The 21,252-nt window shown below is 48.5% G+C and overlaps 1 protein-coding gene across 2 annotated transcripts in view; it reads right to left on the bottom strand.

Annotated features, from left to right (window-relative positions):
• The window catches only part of SHLD2 (shieldin complex subunit 2), an 844,943-nt gene that overhangs the window by 434,977 nt on the left and 388,714 nt on the right, over positions 1-21,252 (bottom strand). For both annotated transcript variants that reach the window (XM_085607834.1, XM_085607842.1), the window contains exon 4: positions 12,511-12,618. In XM_085607834.1, the coding sequence (XP_085463960.1) occupies positions 12,511-12,618 (108 nt within the window). The remainder of the gene's footprint in view (positions 1-12,510; positions 12,619-21,252) is intronic.

Raw genomic sequence — 21,252 nt, 5'->3', positions numbered from 1 at the left:
GGGACAGTTGATTGATTACCACCTATTGTAACTAATAAGTTGGTGCCCCTTGGAAAAAACACTGGGTTGGATCTATCAGGACATAACAATGTTCCCTAGTATGCCATTGTTGAGGTGGATTACCATTCTAGGTCACGGGAAATGTAATTTACCAAACAAGTAACTCCTCATGATGTGATTTCTTTCCTTGAAGAAATATGGGAGAGAGAGGGTAAACTAGAGATTATAGTGACCGATAATGGGGTGCATATTGTCAAAAAACATGAATGATTTTTAGATGACATGTGGTGGTGCACATACTCGCTCATATGTTTATTACCCCCTAGTGAATGGTCTCGTAGAGAGATGGAGCAAGAGGCACAAGGAAGGATTGCAGCTGGCAGTGTGCCAGAGGTTTGTGAAGAAATGCTGCTAATCAGTTAACATGGGCATAGCACACTCACAATAGTGTAACGAGAAAGAGTCTTTTGAGGTAATGAAAAATAGATAACCAAGGATGCTGTTATCACAAGGTGTAGACAAACACAAGTTGTGTGACAATGACGAAAACACCAGAGCAGTTGTGCATGTGTAATGGATTTGGCAGTAGTGTGCGCATGTAAGAAGTGGATGCAAAGGAAGCAAGGGGGTTATCTAGATCTTCTGGCCCCTTCCAAGTGAGAAAGGTAAACCCGCAAATAGCAGCAGTGCTGAGTGATGGTAATGTGTGGAACTACAAGAAAGTGACAAAATTATCAACATGTGTCACAAAAGATTTTGACCAAGGTCACAGAAATAGTGTTGACGATATACTACTGATTCCACAAAAGTTGCATCAGGAATGAAAAAGTAATTCTACAAAATAGTTCAAGGACTATGTAATGTACTAGATGAATTGACTTATATATGCAATGGTTTGGTATTTTACAAGGATGTTTATGCTATCGCTGTAATATGATTTTAAATATTTATCGTATCTATTACTTCCAAATTGTTTGTTATTTTATACTTTTAATTTATTTGTTATTTAAGGAGGGAGATGTGTTGCATTCGCAAACATCCCTGAATGTTAGTATGGGGGTTTCAGGAATGTAAAAAGGAGGTAACAGTTGATTGTGGTGTTAGCTGGCAGCTCCCTCCTGGTGAGCAGCATTTATTAATAAAAAAAAACTTGGTTCATCCTTCGTGGTAGCTTCTTTGGGTTCCCTCAAAGGAGAAAAATCTTTTGACCGTCTGGAAAAATGTATTGTTTATTATTTATTGTGTGGTATGTATTTTGTGCAGTGCTCGGACAACTTTGTAGCCACTTTAGCACGCTTCACAAGAACCCGGTCAGGGTGGATGGACCATTTGTACAGTGAGAGGTCTCGGATGCCATTTCTTTATGAAGTTTGATAGAACTGCTGTTCATTGGACGTGGCATGAAATGTGCGATTAGGTTACCCAAAGCCCTTGTAACCAATAATATATGAGTTTTCAAGTATTCTTGGAATCTTTAAATACGAGATGGAGAAGGAGTGAGCGCCAGAAAGTGAGGCTTTACGAATAGAAAGATTTGTCCATGAACTGCTTGAATTTAGCCAGATGGATGGACAGAAGTTTCAGAGAGGCTGACCATAGACATTTAATTGACTAATATTTCGAGACGACTTTAACAAGATTTCCAGGGCTCTTGCATGTGCAGCCTTGTGAACCAGGCATAGAGTTTTGAAGATCAGTCTTTCTTATATGGTTAGCCAATGCAGTGCCTTTGATGCCTGATGTGTGAGCGAAACAGCCTGATGAGACTCATAATGTGTGTTTCTGGGTCCTTTTGCAGTTAGCAGACTCTTTTTTACTATATCACTATGTAGATGACATTGCAGCAGTCAAAATATTTATATGCTACAGCTTTTTTATTTTGATAATCAAATTTTTATTAATGTTTACAAAACAGAAATTCATCGGTAGCAAATCAAACACATCATGGAGATGAGTTACATTCGATAAAAAGGCCGACTGGAACCCAAGGCACCGGTGGGATGAGTACGACATATGTTCACAGAAATACAGGTAAGCCGCACAGTCAACCCCTTCATGGGGGTAATAGATTGAACCATTTGCCCCACACTTTGCCAAATAGTTCGGGACATCCCCGGGCCTCAAAGAGGGGCTCCTCCTGGGTCCCACACCAGTCCACTCCCCGCCTCCATTTCTTCACAGTAGGTGACTTGACCTGGGACCAAAGCGCCGCAATATCCCGCTTCGCCACCGCCAGCGCTGTCCCCAAGAATCGCTTATCGGCCCTGGAGCCATCGAGGCCATCAAACACCCCCAAGAGCAGACGTAGTGGGTCGTGGGGAACCTCCCACCCAAGGGCCCGCGTGAGCTCAAGCTCCACCCCTCTCCAGAACGGCGCCAGCGCAGGACACTGCCAAACCATGTGGTAAAAATCCGCGGGGGCGTGAGTGCAACGCGCGCAAGCCGGGGAGGGTTCCATGTGGGCGCTGTGCAGACGCGCTGGAATAAGGTATGTCATATGGAGGTAGTAGAGTTGGACGAGACGCAGCTTGGAGGAGGTTGTCAAGGTCTTGGGGGCCATAAGGGCATCTCTCCAATCCGCCTCCTCCAGTGGGCCCAACCACCCCTCCCAGCAGGCTCTAAGCCGATCAAGTGACACGGGACCATTGTTCACCAGGGATCGGTAGATCCGTAACACCCCTCCACTACCCAGGTTCCCCATCATCACCTGGGCCTCCAGGGGGCTAAATTCCGGGAGAGGGGTAGGGGACGAAATGTGTATGCGGAGTGCATGCCTGAGTAGTAAGTATTTGTAAAATTGGGAGGGAAGGAGGGAATGGCGTTGCTGCAGGTCCGCGAAGGATCTGATATGGTCCCCCGTGCAGACGTCTCCGAGTAACGAGATCCCAATGAGATCCCAACGGCGGAAGTCCTGGAGGGATGAAACCTCCCGCAGCCAGGTTCCACTCCACAGGGGCGTCTGTCTGGTGAGTTTCCGGTCCCATCGTACATGTTGGAGGGCTGTACGCCAGGCCGTAAGCACCGTCCTAGTGATTGGGGGCAGAGCCCGTGGCACGGGACTACCGTATAGGTACGCTTGGATCTGCACCAAGTCCATTACCCTGAGTTCCACCCGGTACGCCGGGTCAGACCAGCCGCCCGCGAACCGTGTACTACGATAAGCCTCGTGGCCAGTAGTAGAGTGGGAGATTAGTCACCCCCATGCCCCCGTCAAAGGGGGGAATGCAGCAATGTGCTAGAGATATTCGCGGCCTCCCGTTACCCCATAAAAACCAGGTGAAGACTCCGTCCAATTCCTGAAACCAGTTGCCCGGAAGGTGGATGGCGATATTTTGTAATATATAAAGAAAGCGGGGAAGGACCATCATTTTGAAGAGGGCACTTCTGCCCAAAGGGTTGAGAGGGAGGGAGTGCCATTTCCTGAGATCCGCCTTGGCCCTGGCAACCAGGGGCGTAATATTCAGAGCCCACTCGAGTTCCGGGAGGAGGGCGACCCACACACCCAAGTATTTGAAGGATTGTCGTTTGCTAGTCAAAGCACGCCCGTGATTGGGTGTAGGGGGACCAGGGTGGACTTCGTCGGGTTGAGTCAGAGACCAGAGGCCCGCTCAAAGGCAGAAAGGGAGTCTAGGCATCTAGGGACGGAGAGCTCCGGGTCCGCCAGAAAAAGGAGGACATCATCGGCATAGAGGGCTATCTTGTCAATCTGAGTCAATCTGAGTCCGGTCCCAGGCCCAACCACGGATGAGGGGATCCTGCCGGATGAGGGAAGCCAGGGGTTCCATCGCCAACGCAAATAGAAGCGGTGAGAGCGGGTAGCCCTGGCGGGTGCCCCTTCGGATGGGGATCGTCTCAGATAGTTCGCCGTTAATGAGGACACGTGCCCTGGGATTACAGTAAAGAACCCAAATAAGACGGCGGAAAGGGGAGCCAAAACCCATCCTTCCAGCACATCCCCAAGATATCCCCAATCCACCGTATCAAATGCTTTTTCAAAATCTATAAAAAGCAGCGCCAAGTACGGGGTGAGGTGATGACGGTGGGCAAGGGCCAGGTGGAGGCGGCGTATGCAATGTCGGGTGCCCCGGGCAGGCATGAAGCCGCATTGGTCTGGACAGACCAAGTCCTGCAGGTGAGGACGGAGCCGTTGGGCCACCACCGTGGCGAAGATTTTGACCTCCGTATTGAGGAGAGGGATAGGACGATAGTCCGCGCAGTCAAGGGAGGGTGGCTGCGTTTTGGGGATGACCACAATAGTGGCCAGATCGGTTTCGGGTGGGAAGGATCCTTCGTCTATCACATGCTTGAACAGCTCCACTAAGTGGGGAACCAATTCATCGCGATAGGTCCCGTAATACTCTTGGGGGTAACCGTCGGGCCCGGCCGTCTCACCAGAGTGTAACAGTGAGATGGCTCCATGTATCTCCTCTGGGGTGAAAGGATGGTCCAGAGCCTTTGAGGCCGTCTGGGGGAGGCGGGGCAGCTGGGTACCAGTCCCAGCCAATAGATCCGCCAGGGAGGACTGGGGAGAGTGGGCTGCATAGAGGGCCGCGTAATATCTAGCGAAAGCTTGGGCAATGGCATGGGACGTCACATGGTGAGTTCCGGTTCCATCCCGAATCTCGGGGATGATGCGGTTAACCTTGGGATAAGACACTAAGTTATGAAGCAATTTGCCATTTTTGTCGCCCCAACCATAGACGCGTGCCACTGAGGATCGCCAGAGCAATTTAGCGGATTCCAGCGAGATCCGGCGGATCTCCACATGGAGCAATGAAAGTTGCCGAGTGGAGTCGTCGCTATCGTCTGTAAGTCGGTCTCCTTCCAGCAGCGCTGCCTGGGCTTCCAGCTGCATGAGCTGAGCAGATTGCTCCCTGCGTTTTGCGTGGATCAGGCCTCTGGCCACACCCCGGACCACAGCCTTGCCGGCCTCCCACAGCGTCCCGGCGAAGGAACCGAACCCACATTGGCTGAGAAGTGAAGTCGCAATTCTTGTCCGAGGGACTCGACAAATGTGGCGTCTTGTAGGAACCAAGCGTTCAACCGCCATGTCGCACGGGTGCCAGCAGGGGGGGTCCCGAGACGGAGGGAGACGGGGGAATGGTCCGAGATACCCCTGGGCAGTATGGAGGCCCCGGACAGTAACTGACAGTCCGTCGCGCGCAACAGAAACAGATCGATGCGGGAGTGTGTGTGATGGGCCGCCAAAGTGTGGGTGTATTGTTCCTTACGGGGGTTTCACACCCTCCAGGCATCACAGAGACCTAGGGCGGAGGACCAATCAGATAGACGTTACGCCGAGGCAAGGCGATAGGCCGATGGAATGCCAGTCGCATCACACGATGGCTGCAGAACGGCGTTAAAGTCTCCCCCAACCACCATCAGGCCATGTGGGAAGGAGGAAATCACCGGTGTGAGGCGGCAGAGGGTAGAGGCCATGGTGGCGGGGGGATGTATGTGCATAGGAGACTAAGAGGGTGACCCTCGATCGTACCCGTCAGGGCCACATAGAGGCCTTGAGCGTCCGTTTCAGCTTTGGCTAGGGTAAAGGGAAGTCCTCGCCGAAGGAGTATGGCCACCCCCCGGGAACCTTGTGTAAAGCCCGAGTGCCAGACCCTGTCAAACACATAGCGGGCGAGGAAATTACATTGGAAGCCCAGGAGGTGTGTCTCCTGTAGAAACAGGATGTCGGGTGTATAGCGGCGGGCACTGCGAAGGACAGCAGCACGCTTGATATGGTCAAGTAATCCATTAACATTCCAGGATAGGACGTGGAGGGTCCTAATGAAGTTGGAGGGCATCAAGTTGGACAGTGTGTGGAAGAGCGGATGCAAGCGCGGCGGTGCCCAGGTCCCCAGGGCAGCAGCCTCCCAAGGCCCGGGGCGCCGGGTGGAAAGTGTGTGAACTGGTGGATTTGGTGCCGTCTGCAAAGTCATACATGTGGTTGCAGCTACCGGTAAGAACAAGAACCAGCGGCCCGTAGGCGGCTAAAAACAACAAACTGTTGGGAGACAACGGTCTTCCCCCCCTCCCTCGCCCCCCAACTCCCCCCACCCTACACTTCTGAAGAGGAAGCATCTGTCGCCCTGAACAAGAAACAAATCAAACCAACAACCCCACTGTGAGGTTTAATGCTAAGCTAAAACGGTTAGCGAAACAGGAACGTGGCAGAGATGGACCCCCTCCATGTAGCCGGATAAGAGATACGTCGACAGCTGTAAACATATTAAGACAACGTTGCAACCAGTATCGTAGACAAGTCATGGGATTGGATTAGAAATGAGTTCACCAATGCTGGGGAACAGCTAAGTCAGATCGCCCCACTTGCGGGGATTTCAAGAGCAGTCACCTTGCCGGCACCTCCGTAAAAGGGAAAGACAGAGTTGCCGCCCCGTGGTTCAAGTTGTCCCATCTTCATCGGATCCACGGATCACAGGACTTTTAGACAAGTCTGAGTCTGACACAGCGCGTCGCAGGGCCGCCGGGGGCCCTGGGATAGTGCCCAGATCGATCAGGGAGGTCGTCGGGCTGGGGGAGGCAGACCACCGCGGCAGAGCCCGTGAAAGGGAGTGTTGAGTCCGCACCCCCGGGGAGCGGGATCCCTCCCCCCGGCGATCATTCTTCTTGCGGGACCTGGTCCGGTGCCGCTGCGGCTTAGGCAGGGATGGGTGCGGCTGCGGAGGGGGCCCACCGGGCGGGAGAGGGGGCTGGTCCATGCAAAAGGGGCCGTTCCTCTGTGATCCAGGTCCAGGCCGCCTGGGGGTTGTCAAAGAAGAATGTCTCGTCTTGGAAGATGACTTTGAGCCGGGCCAGGAAAAGTAGGCCATAGCGAAGGCCCATGGTACGGAGTTTTTGTTTGACTTCATCATAGGATCGACTCTGAGTCTGCACCTCCCTGGAGTAGTCCGGGAAAACCATAATTCTGGAGTTCTGATACTGCAGTGGACCAAGAGCCCTAGCCGCCCCCAGGATAGCGTCCCTGTCCCGAAAGTTAAAGACTTTCAGAATAATGGGTCGAGCCGGGGCACCAGGTGGGGGCTTTGGAGCCAAGGAGCGGTGGGCTCGCTCCACGGCAAACCAGGGCGAAAGTCTCTCCTTGGGCATCCATGAGCGCACCCAGGTTTCTACGAAGGTGTCGGCATGACCCTGCTCCACTCCCTCAGGAAACCCCAAAAGGAGTAGGTTGTTCCTCCGTGCCCTATTTTCGGCATCCTCGGCCCGCCGGTGGAGTTCCGAGGTCCGGGTCTGGAGGCGGGCCACCTGGGTCTTGAGCTGATTGATGTCGTCTTCTGCCGTGGAGATGCGGGATTCCGTCTCTGCGATGCGTGCCGTAGCGTTGCGCAGGTCCTGGCGGATGAGAGCCACATCCACCCTCACCTCGCCAATCTTGTACTCCACCGAGGCCTGTGACGTGCTTATCGCCTGAAGAATGGTGGATAGCTCGCCCCCCAACGGCTCCAAGTGCGATGCGTGTCCCCCCGCCAGGGTCCCGATCTGAAGTAGTAAACTGGTCCATTTTTGTTTGGGTTGGAGGGACCGGGTTCTGTGGGGTGCGAGTTCTGTCCATCGTCTCCGAGGGTAGAGGGCACTCCAGCCCCAACAGGTGTGAGCGCCGGTCTTGGAGGGCAAAGGAAGAGGGAGGGGGGAGGTGGACCCCCGACCGTCAATGCTCAGGTCCGGGCGCAGGATTCCACCCCCCTCAGGTCCTAGCAGAAGCCGGAAGAAAATGCCCCAAGCCCGGCTCCAGGGTCGGATGGAGTGGCCCTCCCAGGAGGACTAGGTCAGACCGTGCGTCAGGAGTATTGACAGTGCCGGACTCAGAGCCCCGCTTAGGAAGGCGACGAGAGAGGGGTGGGGGTGCCAGAGTCAGACCACCGCCCTGCCACCCAACACGATGGCCGATCCTCCCACTCACCAGAGCAGTCACTGAAGAGGTGGAAGGGGGGGTCCTGTCTGACCCAGAGTCTTAGTGGCCCAACAGAGGCAGGTGGACCGCCGCGCCCACACCCTCCCACCGCAGGGATCAGGGCCAGTCCGGGGGCCACCTAATCAAGTGTGCCAAGGAATCACCACAGGGAACAACCAGCGTCTCAGAGGATGGGCCAGCGGCTAGCCACGCCACCAAGGAGTCGGACCAAGATCAAAGAAGGGAGAATACGGGCCAACAGTGGTGGGGGTGGAAGGGCAGGCACCAGGTCACTTCCGCGCCTCCCACCACACGGTAGAGCAGCCAGACCACCACCCCTCAGTCTCGGGCACACCAACAAAGTGCCGGCTCTCCGTCCACAGTGGGCAGGGCCCCCAGGTGAGCCCCGCGCGCGACCTCCGCTACCCGATCCGGCAGCTGAGAGTAGGTCACACCAGAGCCCCAAAGCACCGGGCCCCCCGGCCTCAAACCGGTGCAGGGCGTCGAGGGAGGCGAATCAAGGGCTCGGGAGGAGGTGTCCCACCCCTCCACCGCAGCTCAGGCAGCCTAGGGGTTCCCAACAGGGCCAGCAGAGACAGCGCGGCCAGCCGTCGCCAGCAGCAGTCCCGAAAGGGGCCCAAAAGGAAACAGGACCCCGGGCCGGGGGCAACCAGCCCGGGGGGACCCAAGGGCAGAGGCAGTCCGGCACGGAGGCCGCAGGACCCGATGCAGCGCGCCGAAGGAATGTGCAGTGGAGGTCCCCCCTGACAACCCCGCTGCCCGAGTGGTGCAGCCGAGACTACCCGGTAGGCAGGCCGATCCCTCACCCCCACACCGCCGTCCACACACAACACGGTGCTCCCCGGGGGTGGAAAGTAGGCCCCAGCCCGTATATGGCGTGGGCTATCAGGTGCAGGGGCGTCAGCCGGAAAGCAGGCCTCAAGGCGGGCCTCCCCCAGGACCACACTGCCGGCCGTGGCACGACCGTCGTTCTACTCCAGTGCCGGGAGGGAGATCTCCTCTAACTCGCTGTTCGATGCTGCAGCCGAACCCCCCCCCCCCAGGCAGGATCGCACTCCAATGGCCAGCAATTTCTACGCCGCACTCACCAGGGGAGGGGCGAAGGTCAAAGGCCCGCCGAGACGGCGACCAGGCCGCGGCCGCCGGACCCAGCAGCAGAGGCCTCCAAAGTTCTCCGATGCTCCCAGGCCCCGTGTTGGCGCAGGAGCCACCCACTGTCCGAACCGACAGCCGATCCCGGGGGAGGGGGGCTCCCGCACAGGCCTCAGGGCGAGCCCAGCAAAACCAACTCCACAATCCTCGAGGTAAGGTGCAGCGCCGAAATGGGAGTGCAGGCCGAGCAGCACCGACTGGTGCCCCGCTCCAGGCCACCTCCACCTGATCTCTCCGTCTCCCCCCACACTGGTGGGGGACTCCGTGGAGGCGCAGTGGCGCCCATAGCACACCCAACCGTCAGCTCTGGGGGCAGGCCGCCACTCCAGGCCCGGCAACACAGGAAGCGGGTTCCGCCATTATGGCTGGGTCAAGGCGGGAAATCGGGCCGCGAGACTTCGGAGCGGCCGATCCCTGCAGGTGACGGTGCAACCAAGGAAGGCAAGCTGCCAGGAATAACGGTGCACCGGTCCGGAGGTCAGAGTACTGCAGATGTCGGCGGATCGTGGCACGGATGACGGAGGGGTCCAGAGCACTCCTAGAGTGCGACCGCCATCTTGACGTGCCAAGCCCCGCCTCCATATGCTACAGCTTAACAAGAGAGATGTGGCAGGGATGGTTGAGCAACAAGAGGGTATCCAACATAGACACAGGAGATAAACAATGCACTACACAACCACAGAGTTTGGAGATCAACATCCTTAGGTATCTTGCTTTGTTGGGGTTAAAAGTGATGTCCCTTTGGATAGTTGTCAGTTAAACAGAAACCAATGAGGTTAGTGTCAACAAAAAGCTGGATCTGTCTTGAACACATTCTACCACAGTATTAGTACATCTGCACTTCACTCTGCTCCAGGGAGGAAGTGTCCTCCTAGTGGTCCCTAGCTCAATCCTGTATCTTAATATGTAGAGGTCATTTTTAAAACATACACAGAGTTTCTTGTGACTTCAATATTTTTCATATGTGGGGAATGTATACTTTGACCAGGATTTACTATAGTGCAGACCTTTGTGGAGCACTGCAGGAGATGGTGGCAGCTTTGGAGAGGAATGCTCTGGCATTTTGCATCCAGTTTTGCAGGAAGGATGTAAAGAAAGTTGAATGGAATGTCTTGCATGCCAGGGTGTGCGGCAAGGTTAATTAAGAACACCGTAACTAAGGAGTCCAGTGGCAGTAGTTAGAAGACAGGACTTCTTTCATATATGAAAGTAATTCTTCACTTGTGTTTGTTTAGGTGGATTTCAATTCTACGACTTTATGGAAGATCAACTAGAAGTCCCTCAGGAGGCAGTATAATGCCATGTGAGACAAATGCCTCAATCATCTCGAGAGCCTGGGCCATGAAGAATAAGCTCTAGGTGGATCTACAATTGGCTAGGATAAGTGACTTGATGTCTTATTTTCAAGATGAGCTTTGATGATTGTATTTTCCACATATTTGGGGGCTGTTCCTGTGGCAACAGTGCAGTTGATGGCCGCAATAATGAGGAAAACCAGAAATGGCAAGCCAAAGTGGATCCTTTACATTGCAAACGTTGGTGGCCAGTAATACCTATTAAAATGTAGAAAGAATATTGTTCCTTTCCTGGTTTTGGATGGGAAGAAACCCATAGAGAGGAGGTAGGCTGTGGATGAGTGCTGGGTACATTCTGGAGAAACTAGGCGGTGAAGCTTCAAAGTTTCATGTGATGCAGCACAACAGCTGTGACACAGCTTTTGGGGATGCGACTGGAAAGATGTAGACTGTAGTGTGAATGTCAGCTTTCAGTATACCATAAAATATTACTTGGATGAGTTGTCCACTTGCAGTTTAATAATGTGGGATATATTTTCATCCATTTGGAACTTGCATGGCCCCCAGTCTTTTTTTTTTGGGCAAGCCACCTAGTCAGTAGCAAACTTGCAACTTTTTCAAGTTTAATTCTAACTTCCTGGCCCACTCTTTCAGTTGGCACAAATATAGCCAAGCACCCATCATCAGTAGCTTTGGCAAACCTTAGTGCTGCTAATTGCGAAAAGGCAGTGATAACACCATTTTTAATGACATCTGAAGTGCAAAGAAGTAAGTTGGGGGTGTATTGCTGTGGAACCTGGTCAAGGGCGAGGGCTGTGTCTTAACCTCCTAGGGTCTGGAAACTGCCAAGAAAGTGGCCAGCAGAAGTAGCTAGAAATGTGAGCGCTATGCATAGCCAACCATGTAGAGACTAACATCTGGAGCGTGCGGGCTTGTCATCTGGCCGTGCACAGCTTAAGTTGTCTCTGTCCTCAGTTATATCGTGAGTTTGTATGGTAGTGGGGTCACCAATATACAGGATGCTCAATAGAAAAATTCTTAAAACAATGCACAAGTTGTTGGGCTACTTCAAACAGGTTCTTTTGGAATGAGGACTATCCTCTCTGGTGGGTGTTAGACGTGTTCTGATGCATGATGTGGAAAGGTAGCCATGGACAACAACAAGGTGAAGGCTGGAAAGTGGCTAGCTTGATGAGTTTGTTTTTAACGTGATCAACTAAGACAAGGCCAACAAGCACAATAGGTGAACTATGCTCCAGCGAGTGACTGGAGCAGCAATGAGTGGGGCTGAAAGGCAAAAGGTGAGATGGCAGACATGCAGGTTAAAGAACCGTAGTCAAAGTATTAGATGTCAAAGCTATGTGAATTCATATTTTAAGAGTCGAAGGACATAAAACCAGGTCGTTTTCAGCAACATTGTAAACAAGCATTGGCAAAGCCAATAGGTCTGGCTTTGACTGCAAGGAATTTTGGCTTTGTCAATGCTTGTCGTGGGTTTTGCAATACTGTATTGTTGCGGGGTCTACTTGCACCTTGCCAATATAGAAGAAAACAACAGATGAAAGCAAAAATATTTTTTAGACTCAAAATGCAGACATTGCCATAGTAATCCCCGTCAGTGACAGAAACTACTTTGTGTGCGGGTGTTGTGAAAGAATAGAGTGCCATAACTCACAGGGAAGTTAGCCAATGGCTGAAGGGGGAAGACCCACGTACCCATCCTGGACGCTGTAGTGAGTGGAAATAAAACTATGAATAAATAGTAATAATAGTAAAATGAAACAGTCTTGTATAACACCATATATAGAAAAGGAAAAAGTCGAATGAACGGCAAAGTTTGTCAAACATGAGGAGAGTGCTTAGCAGCATTCAATGATTCATGCTTGTAATGACAGAAGAGATCATAGCTCTGGGGAGTTAAAGTTATGAATTCATACAGCCCTGCATGCATTAATCCATCAATAATTTAAACCTTTGTTAAAAATCTGTTTGTGATATGACATATTTCTATTCTGAATACAAATATGCTACGAATTGAAAAGGCACTGCGGATTTTAAAGCTGAGCATATGTACCAATGAACAGATGTATGTAAAGCTATTTTAGGCTCAGTCTGTGTTTGTGTTTCTGATCTTACATTCAGCGGGGCGGAGCGCTGAGCAGCTTCCGAAGTTTAGGAGCCTGCTCCCAGTGGTGGACTGTAGTATGGTCTCTCCGTTCCAACTGTCCTCATTGACGGTGACATCTAGAACAAGATAAAGATGTCAGGTGAAGGCAACTATAATCATGCAAAATAATTCAACTATGAGATGAGAATAATTACACTTTTCTCTAACAAAAAGGTGGTAACCACAAATGAAATTGCATGTATTTGGATTTTTATAGTGTTAGTAGGAGGAACCAGGAATGAAGTAACTGATACAGCCAATGTGAGCAACAAAGACTAAAATGATTAGTTTCCGTTATAAATATTGTGTTTTTCTACTGCTAAGAATGTGAAAATGCACCAGAATATATCTATTTTAAACAAATGACAAGTGATTGTGATTCGGCCACACATTCATAGCATGTTTATCTATTCTGCAAATGTTATATAAGGTGATAACAAAGCTAATGCAATAGATTGATTGATAGTTAAACATTTCTATTGAGCATACAGTTATTAGGTGCGACTAATACATAAGAGTTTCTGGAAAGCTGGTGACTGCAAGAGCGCTTTACCACGAGATGTTTACAGTTTATATTTAAAAAAGTGTTCAGCAATCTCCAGGTCTGAGACGTTTAATGTTTATTACAACACTGCCCAACAAACTCTTGGGCTCAGCCGTATTTAATCTTTATTCCAACACTGTTCAACAATCTCCCTGGCAAAAACTCTGTTTAGTGGTTATGTTAACAGATTTCAACAGGTTCTTTGAACTAACCCTACAGATCCTCACATATCAGGCTATAGGTTAGAAAAGAGCTTCTTACCAGGGATATCAGACACGAAAGGCAGAATCTCAGCACCAGCACCCATGAAAGGGTGTTGTGTGGTGCGTTGCCTTCATAGGTGACTTGCTGGTGGTGCACCTATCCACAGCTTTTTTTAAAATATTTGTATTGTTTTATTGCTCTTAAACAGTAACAAAATTCAACTACAGTAGCATGTTAACACACAGTGTCATCTTAGAAAAGACCATTATATCCGTGATGCATTCAAGGTTCCATTTACTTTTTTAGCCAGGGATATTTAGGACGTTAGGATGGGCTCCCATCACCCAGTTCAACGTTTACCTCCCCGTGTTCAAAACAACATTTCCCCTCAGTATACTTCATATGCTAGTATCTATTATGTTTCATTCAGAACTTATCTAGTCTAGATCATCCATAACATCCAATCCATAGTAGTTTCTCCAACCTTGTTGAATTTTTTCAGGCAAACTCTGGCCTTATATGTGACCCTGTCTGAGGCCATGTACATATCCATTCCCACTCTCCATTCTCGGATCGTTGGCATGGTTGTATCCCCCCGTCGTCTCGCTATGTCTATTTTCGCCACCACTAATCCTAGTGTGTTAAATAGCAGTTGTGATCTGTCCACGTCTATGTCGTTCGGGATTCCTAGCACATCAACTATCCACAGCTTTTGAACCAGTTAGCAGGTTGGCTTTACAGACTGAACAGTAAGTGTTTACTGTTCTGAAAACAGGTAAGCTAAGACTACCCACCTTGAAACTCGGAATTAGGCAGCTTATTTACAATCACTTCAAAAATACTTTATTCGAATATAGACATAATCATAGAAGTTCATATGCAAACAAGACATACCAACAAAAACACTATTTAAATATGGTACATTTTAAAACATTTATAAAACCATAACACCTCAGTAACAAGTTATATGAAAGTGCTTAATCATAAGAGTACATAAGCAATGCATACCGACAAACATAGTTAAAAAGGTATTTAATAGAGCATAAGATCTCGGCATCTCAAAGCTGATTTTAAAAAGGACCCTAAAGCATGACAAACTTCAACCTCGTTTTGCAACTGGAAAAAACAGAGGGCTGGTCTGCATTGCCTAAAACTGCATTTCCTCAACAAGGAGATAAAAAAGTGCATCGATAAATACAATAAAATCTGCAGAAGAACACAAAGTGCAACAAGGATTGGGACCAATGCCCATCACAAGAGCAGAAACAAATAGAGGCCCTGTTGAATTGGATCGAGGGGAGCACAATTGAGAGTGTACGATCCCCAATCTAACAAGCATTGGCATAGCCAATAGGTCTCGCCTTTGGGACCTTATAAGTGTTTAGCCATGCAACTGTTGATGTTGTTTCACCAAGGATATTGTGCTGCATAACTAAATACTTAGAAGGTCCCAAAAGAGAGACCTACTGGCTATGCCAATGCTTGTCTTTCCTGGCAGTTAAATATTGCAATATCTTCACAGGAACGGTGCTAGGATTTTTGGGGCCTCTGGGCAGAAAGGAAATGTGCTAGGTCCCTCTAACTTATACACAACATGGGACATACAGGGCTGTTTGCATCTCTATAGATGACCCTACTCCTGAAGCTACTTTATGCAGACCCTCCTGGACTGCAAACCCTCCCTCTCAGCCACCCACAAGCACCTCTTTTACAGCTCATAAAGGGCTGAATGTGTGAGGTTTGCTTTTAGGCTGAGAGGACTTAAACTGCAGGGCACTAAACTGCGGGACAATGGGGGTCCCACGGTGCATCTGTGTGGGCAGCAAGGTTTCCTGGTTGCAGAAGAATGAGTCTCCTTTAACTGAGACCATAGGAGGTGAGCCCCTCTACCTAGTACCCTAGGTCTCCCCTCGCTACAGTATATCAGCAAGGCCCATTGGCGGGGGGGGGGCGGGGGGGGGGGGGGGGGAGTTCAGGTCCTTCCCGCGGGCACGAATTCAATATGACACATTGCTCTCAATCAGATGAGCATAGGGCACCAGCTCAGTATGCCGTGGCATACTGGTTTTTGTGGGGCACCATGTTGGTGAGAGAAGTGCAGGAGCCCTGGGCAGCTGCCTACAACAGCCATGCCTAGCGCTAGTCTTGTACCTTCTGATATAGTCAGAAACCACTTGCAGGGAGAAAAAGAAACCACACACACACCTTAAAACTGGCCATTTACCGACCTCCAACCCATTGGTTGCAGTACAGCCCTCCGCTCCATATTCTCAGCACCAAGACGCCTGAAGGTCAGTCGGCAACAGCACAAATATAATGAATCTAACATAACAAAATGAATTCTGTGTGTTCTCATCACCTCACCATAAAGTGGATGGTGGCACCTAGCTCGTACAACGTCTGATGGGAGAAAGAAGTGGGAGAGACTCGAACAGACACGACTGATGTCAACTAGTTTTTAAAAAAACAGAGTAATGAGACATCTGCCACTCGCCAACTTATTTCAGAGAAATGGACAATGAATCAGTTAGCGTAGAATCGCTTCCGAAGACTAACGAGGTTATGACGGAATAGTCGACGGGCAGCTGACATTAAACTTCATGCGACACACACTTACATTGCCCTTCATTTAGACAGTCTTTTGAAACACTGTTTAGCAAACAAACAACCCAGCTATCTGTCACCTGCTGCTCAGCTCTTCACTCAGTTGATTCAGTTCTAGTTATTCTAGCAGGCTTTTCAAGGAGTAGCTCGCGAGCTACTGGTAGCTCTCCAACTACCTGTAAGTAGCTCTCCTGTGTGCAGCACAGCCTAAAAAATCAGAAGTGTGTGCAAATTAAAACATTTATACCAAAATTAAAATAGTGCACAAGATGAAAATGTGTGTATTTTGATAATCTGTTTGAAGAAAAATGTTTGAATATCAAAAATATTTTTAAAGCGGATTTGAGCACCATTATTGGCAGCTCGGGACGATTTTCATTGATCATATATAGCTCTTATTGCACAAAAAGTTGGAGACCCCTGTTCTAGAAGTTCACAGACTGAGGCACTTGGTGGACAAAAGTAAATTGCATTTATAAGTGTTAAAAGTTCAGTTTCTACATTTAGGTTTTTTTTAATTAAAAAAAGTAACAGATTTAAGTAGTTGGTGCTAATTTGTCCATTTTAAGTTTCAGGGACTTTTGTCATCTTATAATACAAGTAGCTTGAGCCTGTCTGTGTCCTCCTTCCAGAAGACAAATGCCAGAGCACACATGGAATAATAGACTGAGCAGAGCAGTTCGTTTCAGAAATAGCCCTCTGAGGGGCCGAGCTACTATTGATGCAGCAGGTAATGGGCCTACTGTACTGACCGTTGCAGTAAAGGGGGGCATTGTTCTTTCAAGTTGGAGTCATGCCTGTCCTCAATGCACTACTGCTTATTCAGTAGCACTACTGCTTATTCAGTAGCATTTAAACTAATGGTTACACCAAGTAGGGTTTGTTTTAAGGATTCATCTTTTCTAGCAACCCCCTACCATGTATTTCTCTTCAGTAACTCCTCCACCTGCGCACTTCCACATATAGACAAAGCATGAAGAGGTTTTGCCACCTTGTTTGTGCATCAGGTTTCTTCGGACTGGTCTTAAACTAAAGGTTTTTATGTGCTATTTTAGGTGCCACTCACATCTGTTGACACCTTTTGCCGAGAGAAGTCTCTGAATTTCGTTGCGCTGTGCAAAGTCATCTACAGGACAAATTTGTCAATTAGGTAAAAGACAAATTATAAAATATATAGCTTTTGCAGCAAATCAGTTTAAAAGTTATTGCAAATTAGTATTAAATCGCTTAGTGTTTAAACATGTAACTACCTTCAGTGTTTCAGAGAACCTGACCTTTGGGTCGGAAGACTGAAAATACCATCCAGGCCCAAATGCAAAAGATGCGGTTTAGACAGAACAGCTTTATACTATGTGGCTTGCAATTTTTGCTCCGCGACCAACTTTCCTTCTCCGCGAACTGAAAAAGCGTTCAAGCTGAATATGCACCACACATGCAATCCATATAATAGTATCGTCTTCAAAGTCTCGGATAAAGAAGTTGCCGGCTGATAAACCACACCATGAAGAAGCCGGATCAGTTGGCAGCTGTACAATGGTCAGAAGAACCTCAGCAAGTTACCCCACAGTAGAACCCCTGTGGTTTACTATATGAAGAGCAGACAAGCTATAAAGGACATTGAGAAAGGGGAAATGACTACCACAGGAAGGGAAGCGCGAGTGCTCCAAAGCAGCAATTCAACCTATTTCGTCAGTACACAAGCTGACGTGAGGAGAAATGGAGTTCCATCTCATCTAGCGACCCATGGTAACCAGCTGCCTTTGGGTTGGAAAGAAAATGGAAGGGACGTAAAAGAATAAAATGCAGTTTGCTGAACAGCAGGAAACTGCAAAGGGAAGGGATGAAAAAAGCGGGTTTAAAAGTCGGTTAGAAACAGATTGGAGAAAAATATAAAAGGACTCCGCAACAGACATTCTGTACTGGAAGCAGCAAGTCTTGACCACAGGGCAATTAGAATAGAGATCAGCTTTGCGAAAACGCAGACAGCTTCCCCTGTGCAGGGGTCGACGTGGATAGTCTGGGGCAAAGACATTCACAAGCTCTATGAGTGATCAAAACAGTTCCCGCACTTTGTATTTGAAAAACAACGTTCCTGAACTTTTGAGTTGCCCCAAGTTGAAGGGGGCGGGGGGGCGCGTTAATTGAGACAAGGGAGAGGCAGCAAAAGAAGCAAGCAATCAGCATATTACTAACAAGCGCGTGCGCGCCTCGTGCTAAAAGTGGGAGGGGTGGGGGGAGTGCGACAGCACACAAAGCGCTTCCCTTGCGGGAGCGAGCCAGGGGCACCATGTGTTTGTAAGTTAATTACAAACTTATGGTGTCAAAAGGTATTTTTGCCTATGCAGCGCATGCGCGCTGCGTAGGCGAGACCTAAAAAGTGTTAACAGGGCCCTGTACCAGTGACTGACAATTTTGAGCAAGTATGGTTCTCGGCCTGGCGATGTGTTAAGCACCACGTATACCCTAATAGAATGAATTTTCAATGCCTCCTGCACTCTTTCAGCTCGCCTGTTGGCCAAAACCGCAGATTTTTCCAAGGATCTAGGTAGGTTGCAAATAACAGAATGACTATAAAAGAGATGGGAAAGCCCAAAGTCTTCTAAGACTCCTTTCACATAAGAGAGCCAATGTATAACAAGGTCCTTTTCACAGGTAAGGGACTAGTTTGATAGAATTCTATAAAAAGCGGATGCCCAATTCCTTGTGACATACATAACTGGGGTAAATGGGGGAGGCACAGGAGACGGTGGAGTTCATGATTCTCACTCATTTGTAAAGTGCATATATTAGCATACCTCCAAATTCCTGCCCCATATGAAGTCGCTGGCACACACTGTTAGTTATAAATTTGTATCAAGGGACGAAGTAGCCCGCTACCAATTATCAATGAAATGTTGCATAGAGCACCCATAGACTGCTTACATTTTTGTCTGCAAATTGAAGGGCTGCTGATCCCGGAACATGATGAATCGAAAACTATCCCCTATAGGTAAAATGATGTACCCCCTGAAGACTATTGCCCTTAATGTTAAAAGTTCTCAGACTTTTCCGAGCGGGCTGTGTGGCCTGCATGCCAAGATTTGAAATTTGGGAAATTGGTTTCTAACCAAAATCAAACAAAAAACCCGACAAGGCTGTCACCAGTTGCTCCAGGCTCCTTGGAATGCGCGCCAACAGAATTGCAATGTACGCATACAGAAGAGCAGGAATCAACTTACAATTGACTCTTGGTACATTTGGGTCACTCTGAAGCAAGAAATTATTCAAAAGTACAGAATCAACAAGATCGGTGCCATTACACAAATCTCGCAGGGTTGTATGACGGGACCACGCATGCAATTACTTCACATGCCTTAACAACGTGGTCTTTATCACAACCGCTTCGTTACCACACATGAATTTCGTTGTAAAGGCATGATTGGCAATGGTAAATAAGTGGTAAAGGTTACACCCCAGCCCCCCCCCCTGAGTCCTAAAACCTGCCCTCAGCCCTGAAAACTACCCTGACCCCGACGAGCCCTCAAATCCAGCCCCCGGCCCTGAAAACTTCCCCGACCCCAACCGTGCCCAAAAAATTACTCACCAAGCCGCAGGCAGGAAGGAAGGAAGCAGGAAGTCCGGTCAGGAAGTCTCCAACACCTCCCACCTCAAGGCCATTTGCGCCAAGTCTAGAGCGCTGACTCCCTTTACCATGCATATGCCTTTACCGCTTTTACAACGGAAATCGTTGTAAAGGCATGCGTGGTAAAGGCATACGCATGGTAAAGGGAAGTGCTGAAACGCTTGTGTTCTTATAGCATGCGTTGTTCTGACAGCATTGTTAATACCGTTTCCCCCTGGAAGACTCCATGCTCCAGCCGGAATTCCTTCCTGAATGCAGAAGACTATTGCCCATTGGAGCCAAAATGGTCTCCAAGTGCCTGTGCAGGTCAGAAAAGAAGTGCGCCAAAGGAGCATTAAGACCCAAATCCAAAAGAATTTTCCAAAGTTTAGATCAGTTTACCCAATCTGTCGGTCAGGTATAAGGTATAAGGGACAGGTCAGGTCCAGTATAAGGCCGGTCAGGTATGGTATAAGGTCAGGTCATGGCGGTCAGGTATAAGGGACAACGCTTAGCAGCAACACAAAATTAATTGGAGATTCAAGCATTGCTCTAAAGTGCTTAGGCCTACATGAAATCCATACTGGCAGGGGTTGATGACATTGTTATCCTTTATCCAGCCTCTGATCCTAGCAAAAATGACTCTACTCAAGATTCGACCATAGAGTCAATAAAGAAGATAAGTCTGTGACATCCTGGCTGAAAACGATCCCCTTTTTAAACAATATCGGCACGATTACAGATGAGGACCATGAGTTCGGGATACAATATCCAGAGATGTTGTTAAAGACATTACCGAAAGGGGGGCCCACAAAGCAGGGTTACTAATCAGATACAATTAGTATAACACCTAGAAATAGCACAAAGGGGTGTTAGAATTATCAAATACCATAACCATGTTAGAAATATTCCTGTGTTTTTCACTACTTGTAAACTGCTTTGCTGCATTGCTGTATGATGTCTTCATGACTATAAATCTTATTATCTTCACTGAATAAGTATTTTTAAATAACATTTTACATGCATATTTTGCTTCCTAGTGATTCTTGAGTGTGTTATTCCTGTACGAAAGAGTTTGGTTATCCACTAATTTTTCCAGAACCATGTAATGGGACTGAAAGTTACCAGAAACATTTCTTATGTAAACATTGCTCAGTGGGTTGTTTATTGGCTGCTTCAAAACTGGATTTTCTGATTCAGGTTGCACACTGACTAAGTCATTAGTGCCAGGGAATCAGAAAACCGAACCCTATGACTCTTGGGGGACCTAGAGAACATATTTCTGGTGAGCAACATGGGATCCAGATTAATGTAGATCGTTGAGCATTTTTAGATGACACCCTTGAAAGACCAAATATTACAGTTCAGCAGAGATGTCTGTTGTAATGTTGGTTACCTTGTTCAGCTTAATATAGGGAACACCTATTTGCTGTAGGTTTGACATGTTTAGTATATAAAAGGTTATTTTCCGATTTCTGAGTTTTGGTTCTCATGTTTAATAAATCTCTTTTGAAAATGAAACAGGCATAGTGGTTAATATCAGAGCACCACTCATACATCTCTTTAATAGAGGCGTACCTACCATGGGGGGGTGGGTGACATTTGACGTAAATGTGTATGCTGCATATGCATTTAAATATTTTATTCGGGTTTGGAGTCTGAGGCTGCAGATACTAATACAGTGAAGTTTCATACATACAGACCAGTACCAATGACACAAAATGATATACCCTACCGGGATCTGGAAGTATCTATGAC

This window comes from Triturus cristatus, chromosome 1_2 (assembly GCF_964204655.1).
Source record: "Triturus cristatus chromosome 1_2, aTriCri1.1, whole genome shotgun sequence".
NCBI lineage: Eukaryota > Metazoa > Chordata > Amphibia > Caudata > Salamandridae > Triturus > Triturus cristatus.
Note: the sequence above shows the minus strand (reverse complement) of the source record. Positions and strands in the feature narration are given on the sequence as shown.